Genomic DNA, 14,728 nt, shown 5'->3' with positions numbered 1-14,728 from the left:
TGAAGCAAAGGTCTTTGAGGAGAGGATGCTGGAAGCGATTGCTGCATTCTCCAGATAAGAAGTTGCGTCATGCATATTGTGAGGATTTTTCCGACCTGTAGTCTTCCGCCTGGGAATCCACCCACCGCTGCAAAGCTTTAGACACTCAGGTCGTGACTAGAGCTGGACCAAAGCTGCTCCTGCATCGGAAAAAAATTGATTTCAGAACATTTTTAAATTTCCTATCTGTAGTATCTTTAAGGGAGGCCACATGAGGAATAGGGAGAGTAGTATATTTTACTATTCTCGCAATCTGTGCGTGCATCAACAGAAGGAGAAAATTCCCATTTATCCCTTTCAGCCGGAGGGTGGGGATAAAAAGGTCAATATTCGTCTTGATACAAGAAAATGCTCCACTAGAAGATTCTTCATTTGAGCAGAGGAAGGGAAGGAAATAGACTCTTCTTGCGTTTTAAGAAAGGTGCCTCCTGAGGCGGGGAAGTATCCGAATTGTAAAGGATTACAGTGGATTTCACGGCTATGATTAAAGCCTCTACGTTTCCTGGGTTCAGTTGGCCAAAGTCCTGAAACGAGGACGACTATAGATCAACTATAGATAGTCCTGTGGAAATTCCTCTTCAGTACCAGATGAAATCTCAGAATCCGATTCGTATCCGGACTGCAGAGGGATACAGCAGACGTCTGGATGGTCCCTGCATGGCTGAAGGTTCCATCATCTGCTGAAGCGAGTTAGAAACCTGAACAAGGCCCTGTACTGAATGATATAATGCCTGAACCCACCCCCAAAGAATGGATGGCGTACCAGTGTAAAGACCTACGGGGCGGTAGGACATGCTTAAGGGGAAGGTCTAGAAGAAGCTAACTGTTTAGCCAGCTCTAACATAGCCTGGGACAGGTTAGACAGCCACGCAGACTCCTGCAGGTGGTTCATAACTGTGGAAGCCGTGAGCGGAGTTCTCACTAAACAGTGCCCACAAAGGCTGCTGTAAGCCTGCGCTGAAGTAGAGAATTTTTCCACACAATTTTTGCAGCAATTGGCTCTCAGCAAAGAAGCGCCCCTCTTCTGTCCTTAGAATAGTACTATTAACCTATATAATGATAAACCTATACAGGAAAAAAAAAAATTGAAAACGCAGAAAATACCTAAAAAATGGCACCTAAGTGGAAAAAAACAGTAAAGTTTTAAACTAAACATGCAAGAAAATGCTATAAAGTGTTAAATTACATGTGGAACAAACTAGAAAAAAAAGTTATACTACAAACAAACAGCAGCAATAACTCAAAAGATTCAAGTGCTCAAATAATACATTTTAAATGTCACCTACAGCTACCAGCACCAATTGGTGAGGTAGGGAAAGAAACTATTACCTGGCACTTGGCTGTGTGAGGTATAGGGGAGGCTGTGTGAGGCATAGGGGAGGCAGGAGAAGTGTTCCTCTCTAAGGCAGCGTTCACTAACAGTTTAAACTGGCTGCACGGCATCTGTAAGGAGAGAGGGAGCCTTTGGTGGCTCTGCCTGGGACAGGAGGCACTCCAAAGGGCAGGGTAAGAGTCAATAGTCTAATGCTTCTTCCCCCATGGCTGTCTGCCAGGGACTTGCCAATGTTTGCACGGCACCCCTTTTCCAATTAGTGTCCCTGGTGGTTCAGTGGCAGAGCAGAGAAAGTCATTCCCCACTGCCGTAGCAGAATAGCTGCTGCGCTGGAGCCACTTATCTGTTGCCTCATGCCCGGGTGGGGCTGGGTCCCTGGTGTGTGAGCATCGACCCAGTCGCCCGTGCTTCGGCTGCTGAAACGGGATCCTGGCTGGAGCGAGAGAGAGTGGGCGAAAGCGAGCGCACATTTTAAGCATGGCCCTCAAAAGCCTTATACAGAAAATAAACCCAAGTGATCCCATGTGTTTTAAAAAGTTGTAGGAGGGTAAAATACGTGGCAAATAATTAAAATGTTGCAAAATAATGTAAAACTGGAAAAGCGCTTTAATACATAAATTGTGCAGCATTCTCTATGGTTACTGAGACATACAGAAGAGTATGTTGCATTTTAGATTAGTATGAACTTCCCCAGCAAGGCCAGCGGGAGAGCTACTGTCTCCCACACACAATCTATGACTCTCCAGCTGCCATACTATGATCCGGAACATCGGATGACATACATGCAACTCAGTGTACACGGCTGGCAGTGTGTTCTGAGAAGTCTCATTCAGTAACATCTGTAGAGCCACACGCAGCCTAACCATGATCAGATGACTTCTACGAGCAATAGCTGGGAACCATCTCTACACAACCCAGGGAGTAAATCTAATGGACCTTTACCTCTGCGCCTCCTCCTTCTGTTTCTCCAGCTCCAGGATCTTCCGCTCCTGCTCCTTCATCTTCTCGGCCTCAATGTCTTTCTGCTTCTCCAGCTGCTGTTTGCTGTGCATTTCCCGCAGTTCCTAAAAGAGAATCACGTTGTTACTGGAGGCCGACGGTCTTCGTAAAGAATTAAAGAGGACTTATAGCTCATATACCATCACTAAGGCGATCCAAGCGACCAGTGATTGCCGAGACACATTTATTTCAGAAGAGGAGTAAGGAGTATTACTATGTGACTGAAATGCAATCAAGCACCATGTTAGATGACCATTAAGGTGTGAGGTAATACAAGTATACAGGGAAAGAAAAAGATAAACGATGAAATAAATAAAAATTATTTATAAAAAAAAATAAAAATAAATTTACAGCACTGAAACGGTAAAAAAAAAAAAAAAAAATTACAAATCAATATGGTCACATTTTTTTATATAGTAGTACAGGAACGGAATCTGTATGTAATGCCGGTGGCTAAAATACAGTCTGCGGCAGCCAGACGGGTGGGAATCCCGAGACCATCAGGTAAGTACCCTAACCCTCCCCTCTATGGAATGTCCATTTGCAGCTCCCGTATCATACACTGAGCAGCACGATCAGACGGCCGACATATCGGGCGGTCCCCACACATGTAGCGATCCGTTGCCCGACATGCCCCCACCTGCATGAGATCGTCTGTCGATTCTCCAGATCCAGATTGTGCAGACAAAAAGATCTGGAGGAGTGACGGACTACCACGCTGGAGCACGAAATGGTCGATATTGTGCCCACAGCTGTGATATCGTTCCAATCCGTTGGAACGGTCGCTATATCGCTACGTGTGTGGGAGCCTTAAGCCTGGCTCAGTAGCACCAGCTGAGCTCAGTGTTCCATCACTTGAAACGGTTCATTTATTACTGTGTATCCTGACACATCAGAATTTGTAGTTCACACTATTCCGGAATCCAGTACTGTTGTACTTACACGGAGTAATCTGCTTTTACATCTCATCAAGCATATCTGGTCTACAATAACCGTACTGCCTAGGCTGCATAGTGAACGTTACCACATCTAGCCAGTCACATCTGCTCAGAGAGAGTACCTGTTTCTATCACTAGTCATCCTTTGCCTGCTGTATACCTGCATTGCCAGAGACCATATCTATTCTCTCCCTATTCATCTACTGAGACATCACTACATCACTGGCTTTACGTTTAACACAACCTTACATAGAGTAACTCACTGTCACTAGATGAGCATCTCTCACTTTGGGCTGTATTTTTGTACTAAAATCTCCTCTGAGCATATTCACAAAGCAAAATCGAACAAAGGCCCTGAATCAGGGCCGGATGCTCTGACAGAGCGCTCGCTCTGAATCAGGGCCGTCTTTTTTTTTTTTTTTTTTAGAGCGGCCTCCTGGTCGCTGGCATAGCTGTGGGTGACCACCCACAGCTATAGCGAGCGGCCAGGAAGATGGTCGAGATGGTCAAGACCATCGGGCTTGCGACGAGATCATTGTGGTAGGGTCTCGTTGTCGCAAGCCCTGGAGTGCTTTTGGCTCTATCAGAGCCTAAATCACTCCCACTGACATCACACTTGTGATATCAGTGGGGCCAGCCACGCCCCCGGCACGCCCACCAAAGGGGGCGTGCTGTCACTCACCATCCACAGCATGCCCACTTTGTAGCGAGACCCATAGCGACGGCTTGCCCGTCGCTATCCAGGTCTCGCGCATGCGCACGACGGAGCCGGGTACGTCGTGCGTATGCGCACTGGGCCAACATCGACCCGCTTGCGAGCGGGTCTGAATTAGGCCCAGAGTCCAGTAAAGGATTTTTACATTATCTGATCCAAGCCAGCAACTATTCCATCCAATCTGTGATATTCAACTTCTGTGGTGATAATGCCGGCAGGGTAAATCCATCCTGCAGCTATGGGTGGAATCTATATTAGTATCCCCTGATTGCAGACCCATCCAGCTCGGGGCCGGGCTGTAGGGGGCCTATTTCCTTGAACATACTATGCACAATTTTATTTGAAGTCTTCCAAACTTACATGGTTTGCTTTGGATGTTATTATATGCTTTAATATAATATAACCAACCTATAACTGCTCCCACTATAACACTGTATTGACTACATTAAACCATGGCAGTTTAAGCAGTTATTGCTATCTATAACACTTGTTGCCTTGTCTGCAGCTCCTGCATGTTCCCAAAGCTACAATTAAATTGTAAGTTGCCCACACCAGCGACTCCAGCCCTTATTTTCTCATTGCACAAGTGTTTTTTACGAACACTTACTGACTTTTCTAAATGTGTCAGCTGCTGTGTACTCCCTGTGCAACACCATTCCAAATTACCGCACCCATCAACCCTGCAAACACAGCATTTTGTGGGGTCCAATCAATTGCAGGCGATGCCGGCAAGATCTGCATTCCAGCGCCTGCATATATCACACGTACAGCAGCGCCCATAGGACTGCATAGGAAACTCTGCAATATTGAGGCGTAATGCGTCTGCTGGAGTTTCCACGCCTTTGCGCATCTCCCACAGTTGAACTGATGCCTTACATTTAGATGAAGATCTGCCTAATAACATATATTCTCACACATTACTCACATATTCTAAAAGATCCACATGTGGGAGATAATTATTTCACTTGTGATTCTGTGCAGAGACCTGGAAAACACGCACTGTTTGGGGTCCTGAGGACAAAGATTGAGAACCTGTGTTCTAACCTATAAAGTGCATCCAGAGTTCCCGTAGGCTATAGACACACAGCCTAACACACAGTTCTTTAGGTCAGAATCATACAATGGGTCCCAGCTGTAAAACACCTTGAGGCAGGAGGCGATTACCCAAGACCAGGGGTATTCAAAAATGCGTCCCACAAGCGGCTGTTGAGCAAAATATACCAAGCATGCCCCTGTCACAGTTTTGCCATTAGCGCATGCTAAAAATGTGGCAGGCATGCTGGGAATTGTAGTTCCACAGCAGCTGGAGGGCAGCATGTTGTACACCCTCTGCCCAAGAGAAAATTATTTTCAAATAAACAAAATCTCAAAAAATAGAAACTAATTTCACTTTATTAGCTCTGAAATGTTCCCTGAGCGCTACGGCTGGATGTACGGAGGTAGCGATGAGCAATCTGAACATATTGATTATTATTATGTTGAAGACTGAAAACCATCCTTCATCATGTCATGGCCACACGGACTGCGTGCAGACATATGGATGAGATTCCCCGGAGGCGAGGAGGCAGCACAAGTCGTATCCTGGCTGTTACCTTTAGCTGGTTATTGAAGACATCAATCTCTTGAAGCTTTGCCCGTGTGTCTTTCTCCACCTCATCCAGCTGGTCTATGAGCTGCTGACGACAGATTCCCTTAGCTTCCAACGCTCTTCTTAGTGTAAGGAGGGAATCTCCTGGGGACAGGCGAGAACATTCGCATTACACCTACGCCACAAGCTTATTCTAAAGCCAGAGAGCAGAGTCCCCAGAATGATGTGCACACATATACAACATAATTCTATTTACATTATATACATATTCGTGATCGCCAACACAACCACCACATTGCTAAATTCTGTTAGAGGAAGAATTGATGCTCTAAGAACATAGAGCAGAGGTTCCTAAACTCAGTCCTCAAGGCACCCTAACGGTCCAGGTTTTAAGTATAACCAAGCTTAGGCACAGATTACTTAATTAGTACCTCAGCCTTTTGATTTAACTATCTGTGCTCAACCATGGATACCCTTATAACCTGGACCATTAGGTTTTTCCCTGGTTACTCTGAACTTTCACCATCGGGAGAAAGTTACGGGAGTTCATTAACAAGGACAGACATTTTTGCAGGTTGTCTACCAAGGTGCAATCACAGCACAGATTGGAGACCGTGCACTGAGCAGAGCTCCATAAAGATGTACAGAACAAACTTACTGTGCAAACTGTTTTGTTGGACTTGCTTGAGTTGGTCATTTAGTGATTGCTTCTCAGGTATCAATTTTCCAAGCAGCTGCTGAGATTCCTATACAAAGGCAAAAAACACACATTCAGTTTATGGTCTGGAGACGCTAGTCAGGGAAACTTTCAATAAAAAGTTGAATTGTGGTTCCTGCAAGAATAAGTTGCGTTTAGCTCCCATTTGTAGGATACGACATTAATAGTCAAATATTATACTAAAATATTAACAGTTTCAAAGACAGTATAATTTCATTTCTCTCCCTGTTGGATAAAATAACGGACTTCCGCGTCTGTGAGACGCGTATATGAAAAAAATCCGGTAAAAGGTAAGAGCTTATTCCCCCATTGTGATGGTAAATCCACTATTGGAGATGCTACTCCATTGGACTCTACTGGTCTTCCAGCTTGTGCAGGAAATGGAGGTACTGCTTTCAGGGTCTCAATCAGACCTGCTCGCAAGCGGGTCGATGTTGAGGCCCTGCGCAAGCCCCGGAGCGAGAGAGAAATTCTCTCGCTCCGGGGCTCACTAGAAAAGGGGCGGCTGTCGATGGTGATCGACAGCTCGTACAGTTTTGTAGGCGGGGTGGGGGGGGTGGCTGGCCAAACGGAGGCGTTCTCGAAGGAACGCCTGCCGTTTGGGGGCGGCCTCACTGACATCACTCAGTGATGACAGTGGTGAGTTTCCGGCTCTATTAGAGCCGAAAGCTCACTGGGGCTTGCGGCAGACGAGACCCTACCACAAGGGTCTCGTCGCAAGCCCCGATGGTCGCGATGGTCATCGCGACCATCAACCTAGCCGCTCGCTAAAGCTGTGGGCTTAGCGAGTGGCCAGGAGGCCGGCTCATTACAGAGAAGCGGCCGCCCTCATTCAGAGCGAGCGCACGCATTTTACAAGCGGCTCTGAATGAGGTCCTCAGTCTGATGTGTATCCCTATATATTACTGCACATGGATGTGAAGTGTACATAGAAGGGTTTACGATTAGGGTATCTTATTAATGTACTCATAGCTACACACTTGCAGATTATAACAGGACTAATCTCCTAATATGAGATTAGTTCCGTTATATAAAAGACTAATTGCTGAAAAAAGTTAAATTTAAAAAAAAAAAAAAAAAAACTAACCCTAAAACAAAAAACACAACATTTTGCCACTTGAACAATCATTACACATTTCTATTCCCAGACATAACAAAATGCTATTGTTCCCAGGAACCGCCCCCTCCTCTTTGCTTGTTTTTGAAACTTTCTAAAAATTTTTGCATCTTTATCGAAGACAGATTTTGGGAAGACGTTTTTCCCAGATGAATGTAGGGGCCACATTTGTTATCCAGGACGTCTCTGAGCTACAGAGACATCTAAACATATTTTTCCTGCAAAGAAAAGTTCAGTTGCGCGCCCAATGGTCACATGACTGATTTCTAGTGAGCTGATAGGCCGCATCCTCAGTAAAACGACCGCCACCACTAGCAGGTGAAAGGTGCACTACAAATACAGGAACAGCGTAATGTATGACAGTGATAGAGCAGAAGGAGCAATGACCTGAAGCTGCTGCTGTAAATGTGTGATTTCCGCGATCCTCAGCTCCCGAGACTTGTTGGTACTTTCTATTTCCTGCCGCTGCGTTGTCAGGCGATATCGGATGTCCTGGAGTTTTCCTTCCAGCTGATGCTTCTTATCATTCTTTAAGTTGCAGATAAATATAGATATAATTTGTCTTTCATTTTATTATTGTACTTACAATTTGCCTGCTAAATGCCAAACGCCTCATCTCCACTTACCAAAGCTTCCAGCTCAAACTCCAGAGTCTTTTTCTTTGCCTTCAGTACGACAATATCCTCTTGCTCCTTGTTCCTTTGATTAAGGAGCTCCTGGCGCCGATTTCGCTCCCACTCCAGTTGTCGATGCCGTTCAAGTTCCCGCTTTGCGGCCTGACGATGAAGAATATATTTTAGAAGACGACTGTGGAAACGCAGCACTTTATTAAGAAGTTAGGGAACGCTAACCAACAGCAACCTATGAGACGTTTGCCTTCATTTTCTGACCCACACTACAAAGCAGTCATTTAGAAACAGATTGGCTATAAGGTGTAAAATCATGTGTGCACGCAGCTTTGTTATTAAATTAGCTCTGATTAAGCCCTGATATTTTATTTTGGGATGCAGTTAATATCCCTACGATCGAGATGCCCACTACCGAAAACCCGGGGTCGGGAATCCCGTTCACCGAGAAAACACCGGCGCCGGTATCCCAACATGACTGGGGATGCAGATGCTGTCACCCTGATCGTAAGGAGACAGGGGCAAGGTAAGTATCAGCCGCAGGGGGGGGGGGTGGGGGGGAATAAAGGGTTAGGCACCCCTGGGGGACTTCGGGTAAGGCTCCAGACAGGGTAGTTAGGTTCAGGCACCAACAGGGGGAAGGTTAGGGTTAGGCACTTACCGAGAGGGTTAGTACGAGGGTACAAAAAAAAAAAAAAAAAAAAGTGTGTTTGGGTTAGGGATGAATAGGAGAGGGAAACAGTACTGTCAGGATTCGAACCATCGGGATGCCGATGTCAAGTGTACTGACAGCCGGCATCTCCTCCATCGGTATTTCATACCGATTCTCTTATTTTTCTAGGTAATGTAATCCCATTTAAACTAGTTCCAAAAATACAATGGGTTTTAATGTAAAGATTACAGATCAATCTCCGTGTTATCAAATGGAGACGGCCACCACCACTACTCTATCATTGGTAAAGATGTTTAAACACATAACTAACTCCATAAGGAGAGAACAGCCAACTAGATGACCATCAATTACCTCTCTTCTTTCTATTTCTTTTCTCCGTTCCTCTTCTCGCTGACGTTCTATCTCCCTCTGCTTTTCCAACTGCTTCTCCAGCTCCTGCTGCCGTTTGCGCTCTTGGTCCTGGCGCTCTCGTTCTTTTCTCTCCTGCTCGGCCCGTTCCAGCTGGGCCAGTCTCTCCTGCTCCTTCCGCTGCTGCTCCAGCAGTGCCTGCCTCCGCTTCTCCAGCTCCAGGTTCCCACGCTCAAAGTTCTCTCGCTTCTTATCTTCAAAACTCACTGGGAGAACAAACAATGCGGTCACTTAACGGCTCCTTCTACAGACCTTTCCCGACACGGGCTTGTGGATAAAGTGTATAAAAAGGGCCTATCCATTACCTGACTTTATGCTTTGGGGTGGATTGGCTGGGCTAGTTTGGGGGGTGTCCTGCGCTCTGGATTTGAGCCTTAGTATGTTAGGGACCTGCCCGACAAGAGGTTACCCGGATATGGTGGGCAGGCCCATAAGCTTGGCCAAGATTATGCCAAAAACCTCTATTGTATTTACTGCAAAATGTATTTATTTATATATAATCAGTTAATTTGGAGTTGAGCACCTGTATTTTTTATTTGTGTATATGTCAATGGTCTCCACAGGTAGCACCTCCAATTATATATATATATATATATATATATATATATATATATATATATATATATATATATATATATATATGTCCAGAATGTGCAGTCTGAGATCTATTTACTTTGTTTGTGAACAATGCAACCAAAACCTCCTGGTTTTGGTCGGATTGTTCATAGAGTCGGGTAATAGATAGCCAGCAAGGGACCAGCGATGCACATGCACACTGGGTCCTTGCCGACCCCAACTGTCTACTGAACATACCAGTCAACCAGACGACGGACGTCAGGTTCGGCATGTCCAGGGATAGGGAGGTCGGACTCTGCACTGAATGACGTTCAGTGAATGCCTTTCAGTGCGGGCACCGCACCTCGGCGACCTGAAGGTCTGAACGCTTGTCACGTAGTGGATACCCCCCTTAAGAAAGGCTAACAGAGTAACTGCATACAATTATCATATTACTGGAATAAATGAGCATGTGCAATGGTTTTAACTACACCAACTATATGAACCAAAAACACTACGCTAACGGTTATATAATTTTGCACAATTAGTTACAGTTTGCGGGATATACTTGCACAGCTCGTAAATTTTATTGAATAGGGCTTTTATCCTGGTCCTACTATATACAGACAAGAAAAAACGGATGGGGGAAGAAATTTGAAGGGGACTGAGTAGCGTTTATTTAATTTATACATTATGCCATTATTATCTAGGCAAATTGAAAAGCTCTAATGTCTCATAATAAAGAAGTGACGCAAGTTGTTTCAAAACATTAAGTGTGACCTACCTATATACTGTATTTTGGGGCGAAGGCAGTGTGTACACACAGAGTAATCAGTTACCACCCCAGATGCACCGAGGGACCGGTGGAAAGACAGGATGGATGATGGGGAGAGAAGAAGGGGGTAATTCCTTTCTACAAAAAACGACGACGAAACCCGTTACCTGGAAGTTTTTTGTCCACGGGTTGAGGCTCCTCCTCTGCTGGCTCTTCGGGTAAACGCTGATCGACAGACACCGAGCTCATTATAGATATGCCGCTACCAGAGCGAACTCTTCTGTAATATACAAAAAGAAGATGGTCAGTTATCTGCTCTGCCGATGACAATGGGAAAGAAGAAAAGCCCATTAACGTAAGCAAGGTTTAGACAAAGCAGAAGGCACAAAAACACCAGCAGTATCTCCGAAGAGATGGATTTTATTTTCGGTTTACAACTACATGTTCCTCACTAGTGCGGTGCACTAAGTAGGCACAACAGGGGCTATGAGGAAAAAAAACACAACCCTAAAAAACTACATTATTATAATAATAATAATAATAATAATAAAAAAATAGCTATAAACAAATGTTTGTCCACCTGGAAGACCATAGGCCAAGTTCAGCTCTTCAAAGCTTTCTCATGGCCCTCACCAAGTGGGACATCCACAGACAGGGACATAGCCAAAATTTTGTGGGGCCCATGGCAACATTTTGAAAGGCCCCCATCCTAATGTTACTAGGAAGACACCTTTCTCTGCAGCAGTTGTTCATTTTAAGCCCCATAGTAATGCCCTGGTTCATTTTTTGTTCCGTAGTAGTGCAATCGGCTTGTTCACCATATGCCACACTGCAGTGCTGCCAATATACATTATGCCACACAGTGCCCCCATTTCACATTATGCCATACATTGCCTCCAGTACATATACTGGACACACAAGTGTCCTCAGTTCATAATGTCACATTGTAGTGCGTCCAGTTCATATTATGCCACATTATAGTGGCCCTAGTCCATTTTATCCCACATTTCATATTTATGCCACACTATAATACCCACAGTTCATACAGCGCAACATTTCAGTGCCCCCAGTTCATATTATACCACATTGCCATGCCGCAGTTCAAAATTTTTTTTGAGATGTAAGTTGTACTGGAAGATTTCAAAGAACGTAAGACGCAGATCAATACAATAAACCGTAAAAAAAACCACATTGCCAAAGAGAACACAATGAGAACAGGTGAAACTAACACCGTAGGCAAATTTCAGACAGAAATAGGATCGAGAGAGACACCATTGGCAATGATCTAGCATTCCAATTTTTTTAAATGCTATCACAGCATAATAGGGTGGAGAAATGGAAAAAAGTGAAAACAAGATAATGGAAGGAAAGGAGGGGGTCAATGTTAGTAAGGAAAGAGAAGAGGAAAGGGGAGTAAAGGAAAGGTAGATTGCTGGCCAGAAATGCCATCAGAAATCCACAAAGCAGCATCAATTATGGGCCTCATGATAGGTCCAAGCGGAGGAGCCACCAGCATATTTATGTGGGCGTTCATTGAGACAGTTAGTGATATATTCCAAGTGATAGGTGTGCCAAAGCGTTATGGAGTGTAGAGGAGGAGGGCGGGGGACTTCTTTTTTTCAGTGAGCTACAAAGGCACAATTTGCTGCATTGAGAATGTGCCTAATGAGTGTCTAACAGTTTATCTCCATTGGGGATAATATGTGGGAGAAGGAAATAAGGGCAGCGCAGAAGCAAGGGGCCCATAGGAGAGAATGAGGCAGTGGACCACATGCGAAAAGCCCTTAATCTTTGGGCATTGCCACCAAAGATGTGCAAGGGTGCTGCCGCAGTTCATATTATACCACATTACAGGGCCCTTCAGTTAATAGGTCACATTACAGTATCCCCTGTTCATACTATACTACACTATAATGCCTCCAGTTCATATTGAACTACACTAGAGTGCCCCAGTTCCCATTATGTAACAGGTCAGTGCCCTCCAGTTCATTTTATACCACATGACATTCCCCAATTCAGATTATGCTTCCTTACAGGCCCCTTTACTATTAGAGCATCCACTACACACATCATTCACTGAAAATGGAAAGTTCTCTTATTTAGGCCTGGCAACGGGTCAAACCCAATTGCTTAGCAGGCAATTTTGGGAACTTTGTAGACAATTATAGGTCTTGTGTCCAGGCCCCCTGCTAAGCCTTTGAGCCCCATGGCCACTGGTCACCCTGCACCTACTATAGTTACACCCATGTCCCCAGACTATAGCATTACATCATTCAGCACGGGCAGCTACCGCATAGTTATACCATAATTACCACTATGCTAGTGTACATACTTGGCCTGCACTGGCCTACAGGAAACACAAAACAATACATTTCGGAAAACCCAGACACAGCCCGCAGGTCTTTATCCTCATTCCAGCTGTCATTCAAATGTTGCTTTTAATAGGTTTTACCAAATTTGTCCCAAATTCTTAAGACCGATATCGACTAAAAATGCCCCCAAAATTCTGGGAAATTATTAACATTTATTTATATAGCAGCAGCATGCTCAGTACTACTCTACAATCGAAAACAAAATCGCACTGGGTGTGTATGTATATATATATATGAGAAATGGACAAACCAGTTCTAGATCAGAGCAGGATTAGCAGCAGCCATTTAGCTAATAGCCAATTTTCTGATTCAGTCACTGTAAATATTCAAACCCTAAAAAGGCAAGTGCCTGGTCTAACAGCTGCTGTGCAACTACAAGTGCCAGCATGCACTGCCAATGGTTTTAAATTTGCAATCCTACAATAGAGCCTGGTTGTACTGGAACTAAAATCCCCATCTATTTACATATAAAAATATAAAACATCAATATCCCACATTGAAAAGCTCTAATCAGCAGCAAGGTGCTGCAGACCCAGCCATATGAGCACCCATATAATCATACTAAGAGTTATAGGACCTTAATGCGCTCCTCACCTAAAGGATGGTGGGATGTACTCCGGGGGCAGGACAGGGGGCAGCGTCTGGCCAGACATAGCCACGTCTATTAAGTGCATGGCCAAGATGAACTCTTCAGCGGTTAGCTTCCCATCTTGATCGATGTCTGAAAGATTCCTGGGAAAGAGGATACAGAGGAAGGGATTACACTGTACAACCAGACTGAGCGCAATAAGGACGTGACCACAATATATCGTGACTGAACGTCATACAGTAGAATTCACGTTTTTTTTTAATTTATTGGTTTAGAGGGGTGTTGTATGGAAAGTCAACATTCAGAATGTCGACACCAAAATATCGACAGGTTGATTGTCTACAACCTACATGTTGACACGGACAGGTAAAATATTAAACATTCATAAACGCCAATATGGTTAAAATGGAAATAATTTAGTGTCAACATAAAATTGCCATGTTGACATTTTACATGTCGACATAACATCCATGCAAAATTCTGAAAGTCGACACGATTTAGAGACTCCTCTAACCTGTACAGCAAGATCAATGTAGAACTTGCTACAAACATTGGAATCTTCATTCAATCCTTTTTTCTCATCAAGTTGATAAAGAATCAATACAGTATGTCCGGTTAACAACAGATACAAAAGTATTAGATGTAAACCGGCAAAATACATCAATTATCTGTTTTTTTGTTTAAAAGTTGACTCTTATAGATCATATTGAAGTGTGTACACTGTAATTAAACAATTAAAGTCTAATCAGACGATAATTAGCCAACATTGAGGATGTACTGGAATTGATATGTGCTCTGACTGGTCACAGCTGAAATAGTAAAACCTGTATGTGAAGCAATTTGCGTTTCTGACCTTCTGATTAAAGGCCCCCATACATCTGCGACGGATCGTCGCGATGCAGCGATTGGATCGGAAACACCTACCCGCTGGCTAGAAATGCCGACCATCGATGTTCTGCGATCCGTCGCAGGATCAGTGAAATTCTACATGTTTAATTTCACCGATCTGCCAATCACGATCATTTTTTCATCGTGATTGGCATATATGTGTAATCCAACATGTTGGATTTCAGCGATCCTGCGATGCAGCTGTATGGGGGCCTTAACACTGGGCTAAAATGATTGGACAGTGAATTAATATTGATGTTATTAGACAGAAACCAAACACTCTTATGCATGGGGGTATGTTTCTGCATTGTGTATAGAGCATTGAGGGCTGGGTGCGGTATTCCAGTAAACAGAGGGTGAGCGGTAAAGGTAGGATATACATAGAAACAGAATTA

At 44.2% G+C, this 14,728-nt stretch overlaps 1 protein-coding gene across 5 annotated transcripts in view; it reads right to left on the bottom strand.

Annotated features, from left to right (window-relative positions):
• Positions 1–14,728, bottom strand: part of ITSN1 (intersectin 1) — a 161,186-nt gene that overhangs the window by 83,517 nt on the left and 62,941 nt on the right. For all 5 annotated transcript variants that reach the window (XR_015874870.1, XM_088461696.1, XM_088461695.1 and 2 more), the window contains 8 exons: positions 13,451–13,588; positions 10,652–10,764; positions 9,098–9,360; positions 8,074–8,223; positions 7,835–7,975; positions 6,271–6,358; positions 5,617–5,756; positions 2,315–2,436 (listed from right to left, as the gene is read on the bottom strand). Coding sequence is in view for 4 of the 5 variants with exons in the window: in XM_088461696.1 (XP_088317822.1) it covers positions 2,315–2,436; positions 5,617–5,756; positions 6,271–6,358; positions 7,835–7,975; positions 8,074–8,223; positions 9,098–9,360; positions 10,652–10,764; positions 13,451–13,588 (1,155 nt within the window). In the remaining variant the exon portion in view is untranslated. The remainder of the gene's footprint in view (positions 1–2,314; positions 2,437–5,616; positions 5,757–6,270; positions 6,359–7,834; positions 7,976–8,073; positions 8,224–9,097; positions 9,361–10,651; positions 10,765–13,450; positions 13,589–14,728) is intronic.

Source organism: Taudactylus pleione, unplaced genomic scaffold (assembly GCF_031769625.1).
Source record: "Taudactylus pleione unplaced genomic scaffold, aTauple2 ptg001086l, whole genome shotgun sequence".
Taxonomy (NCBI): Eukaryota; Metazoa; Chordata; class Amphibia; order Anura; family Myobatrachidae; genus Taudactylus; species Taudactylus pleione.
This window is presented reverse-complemented; position numbering and strand designations above follow the sequence as displayed.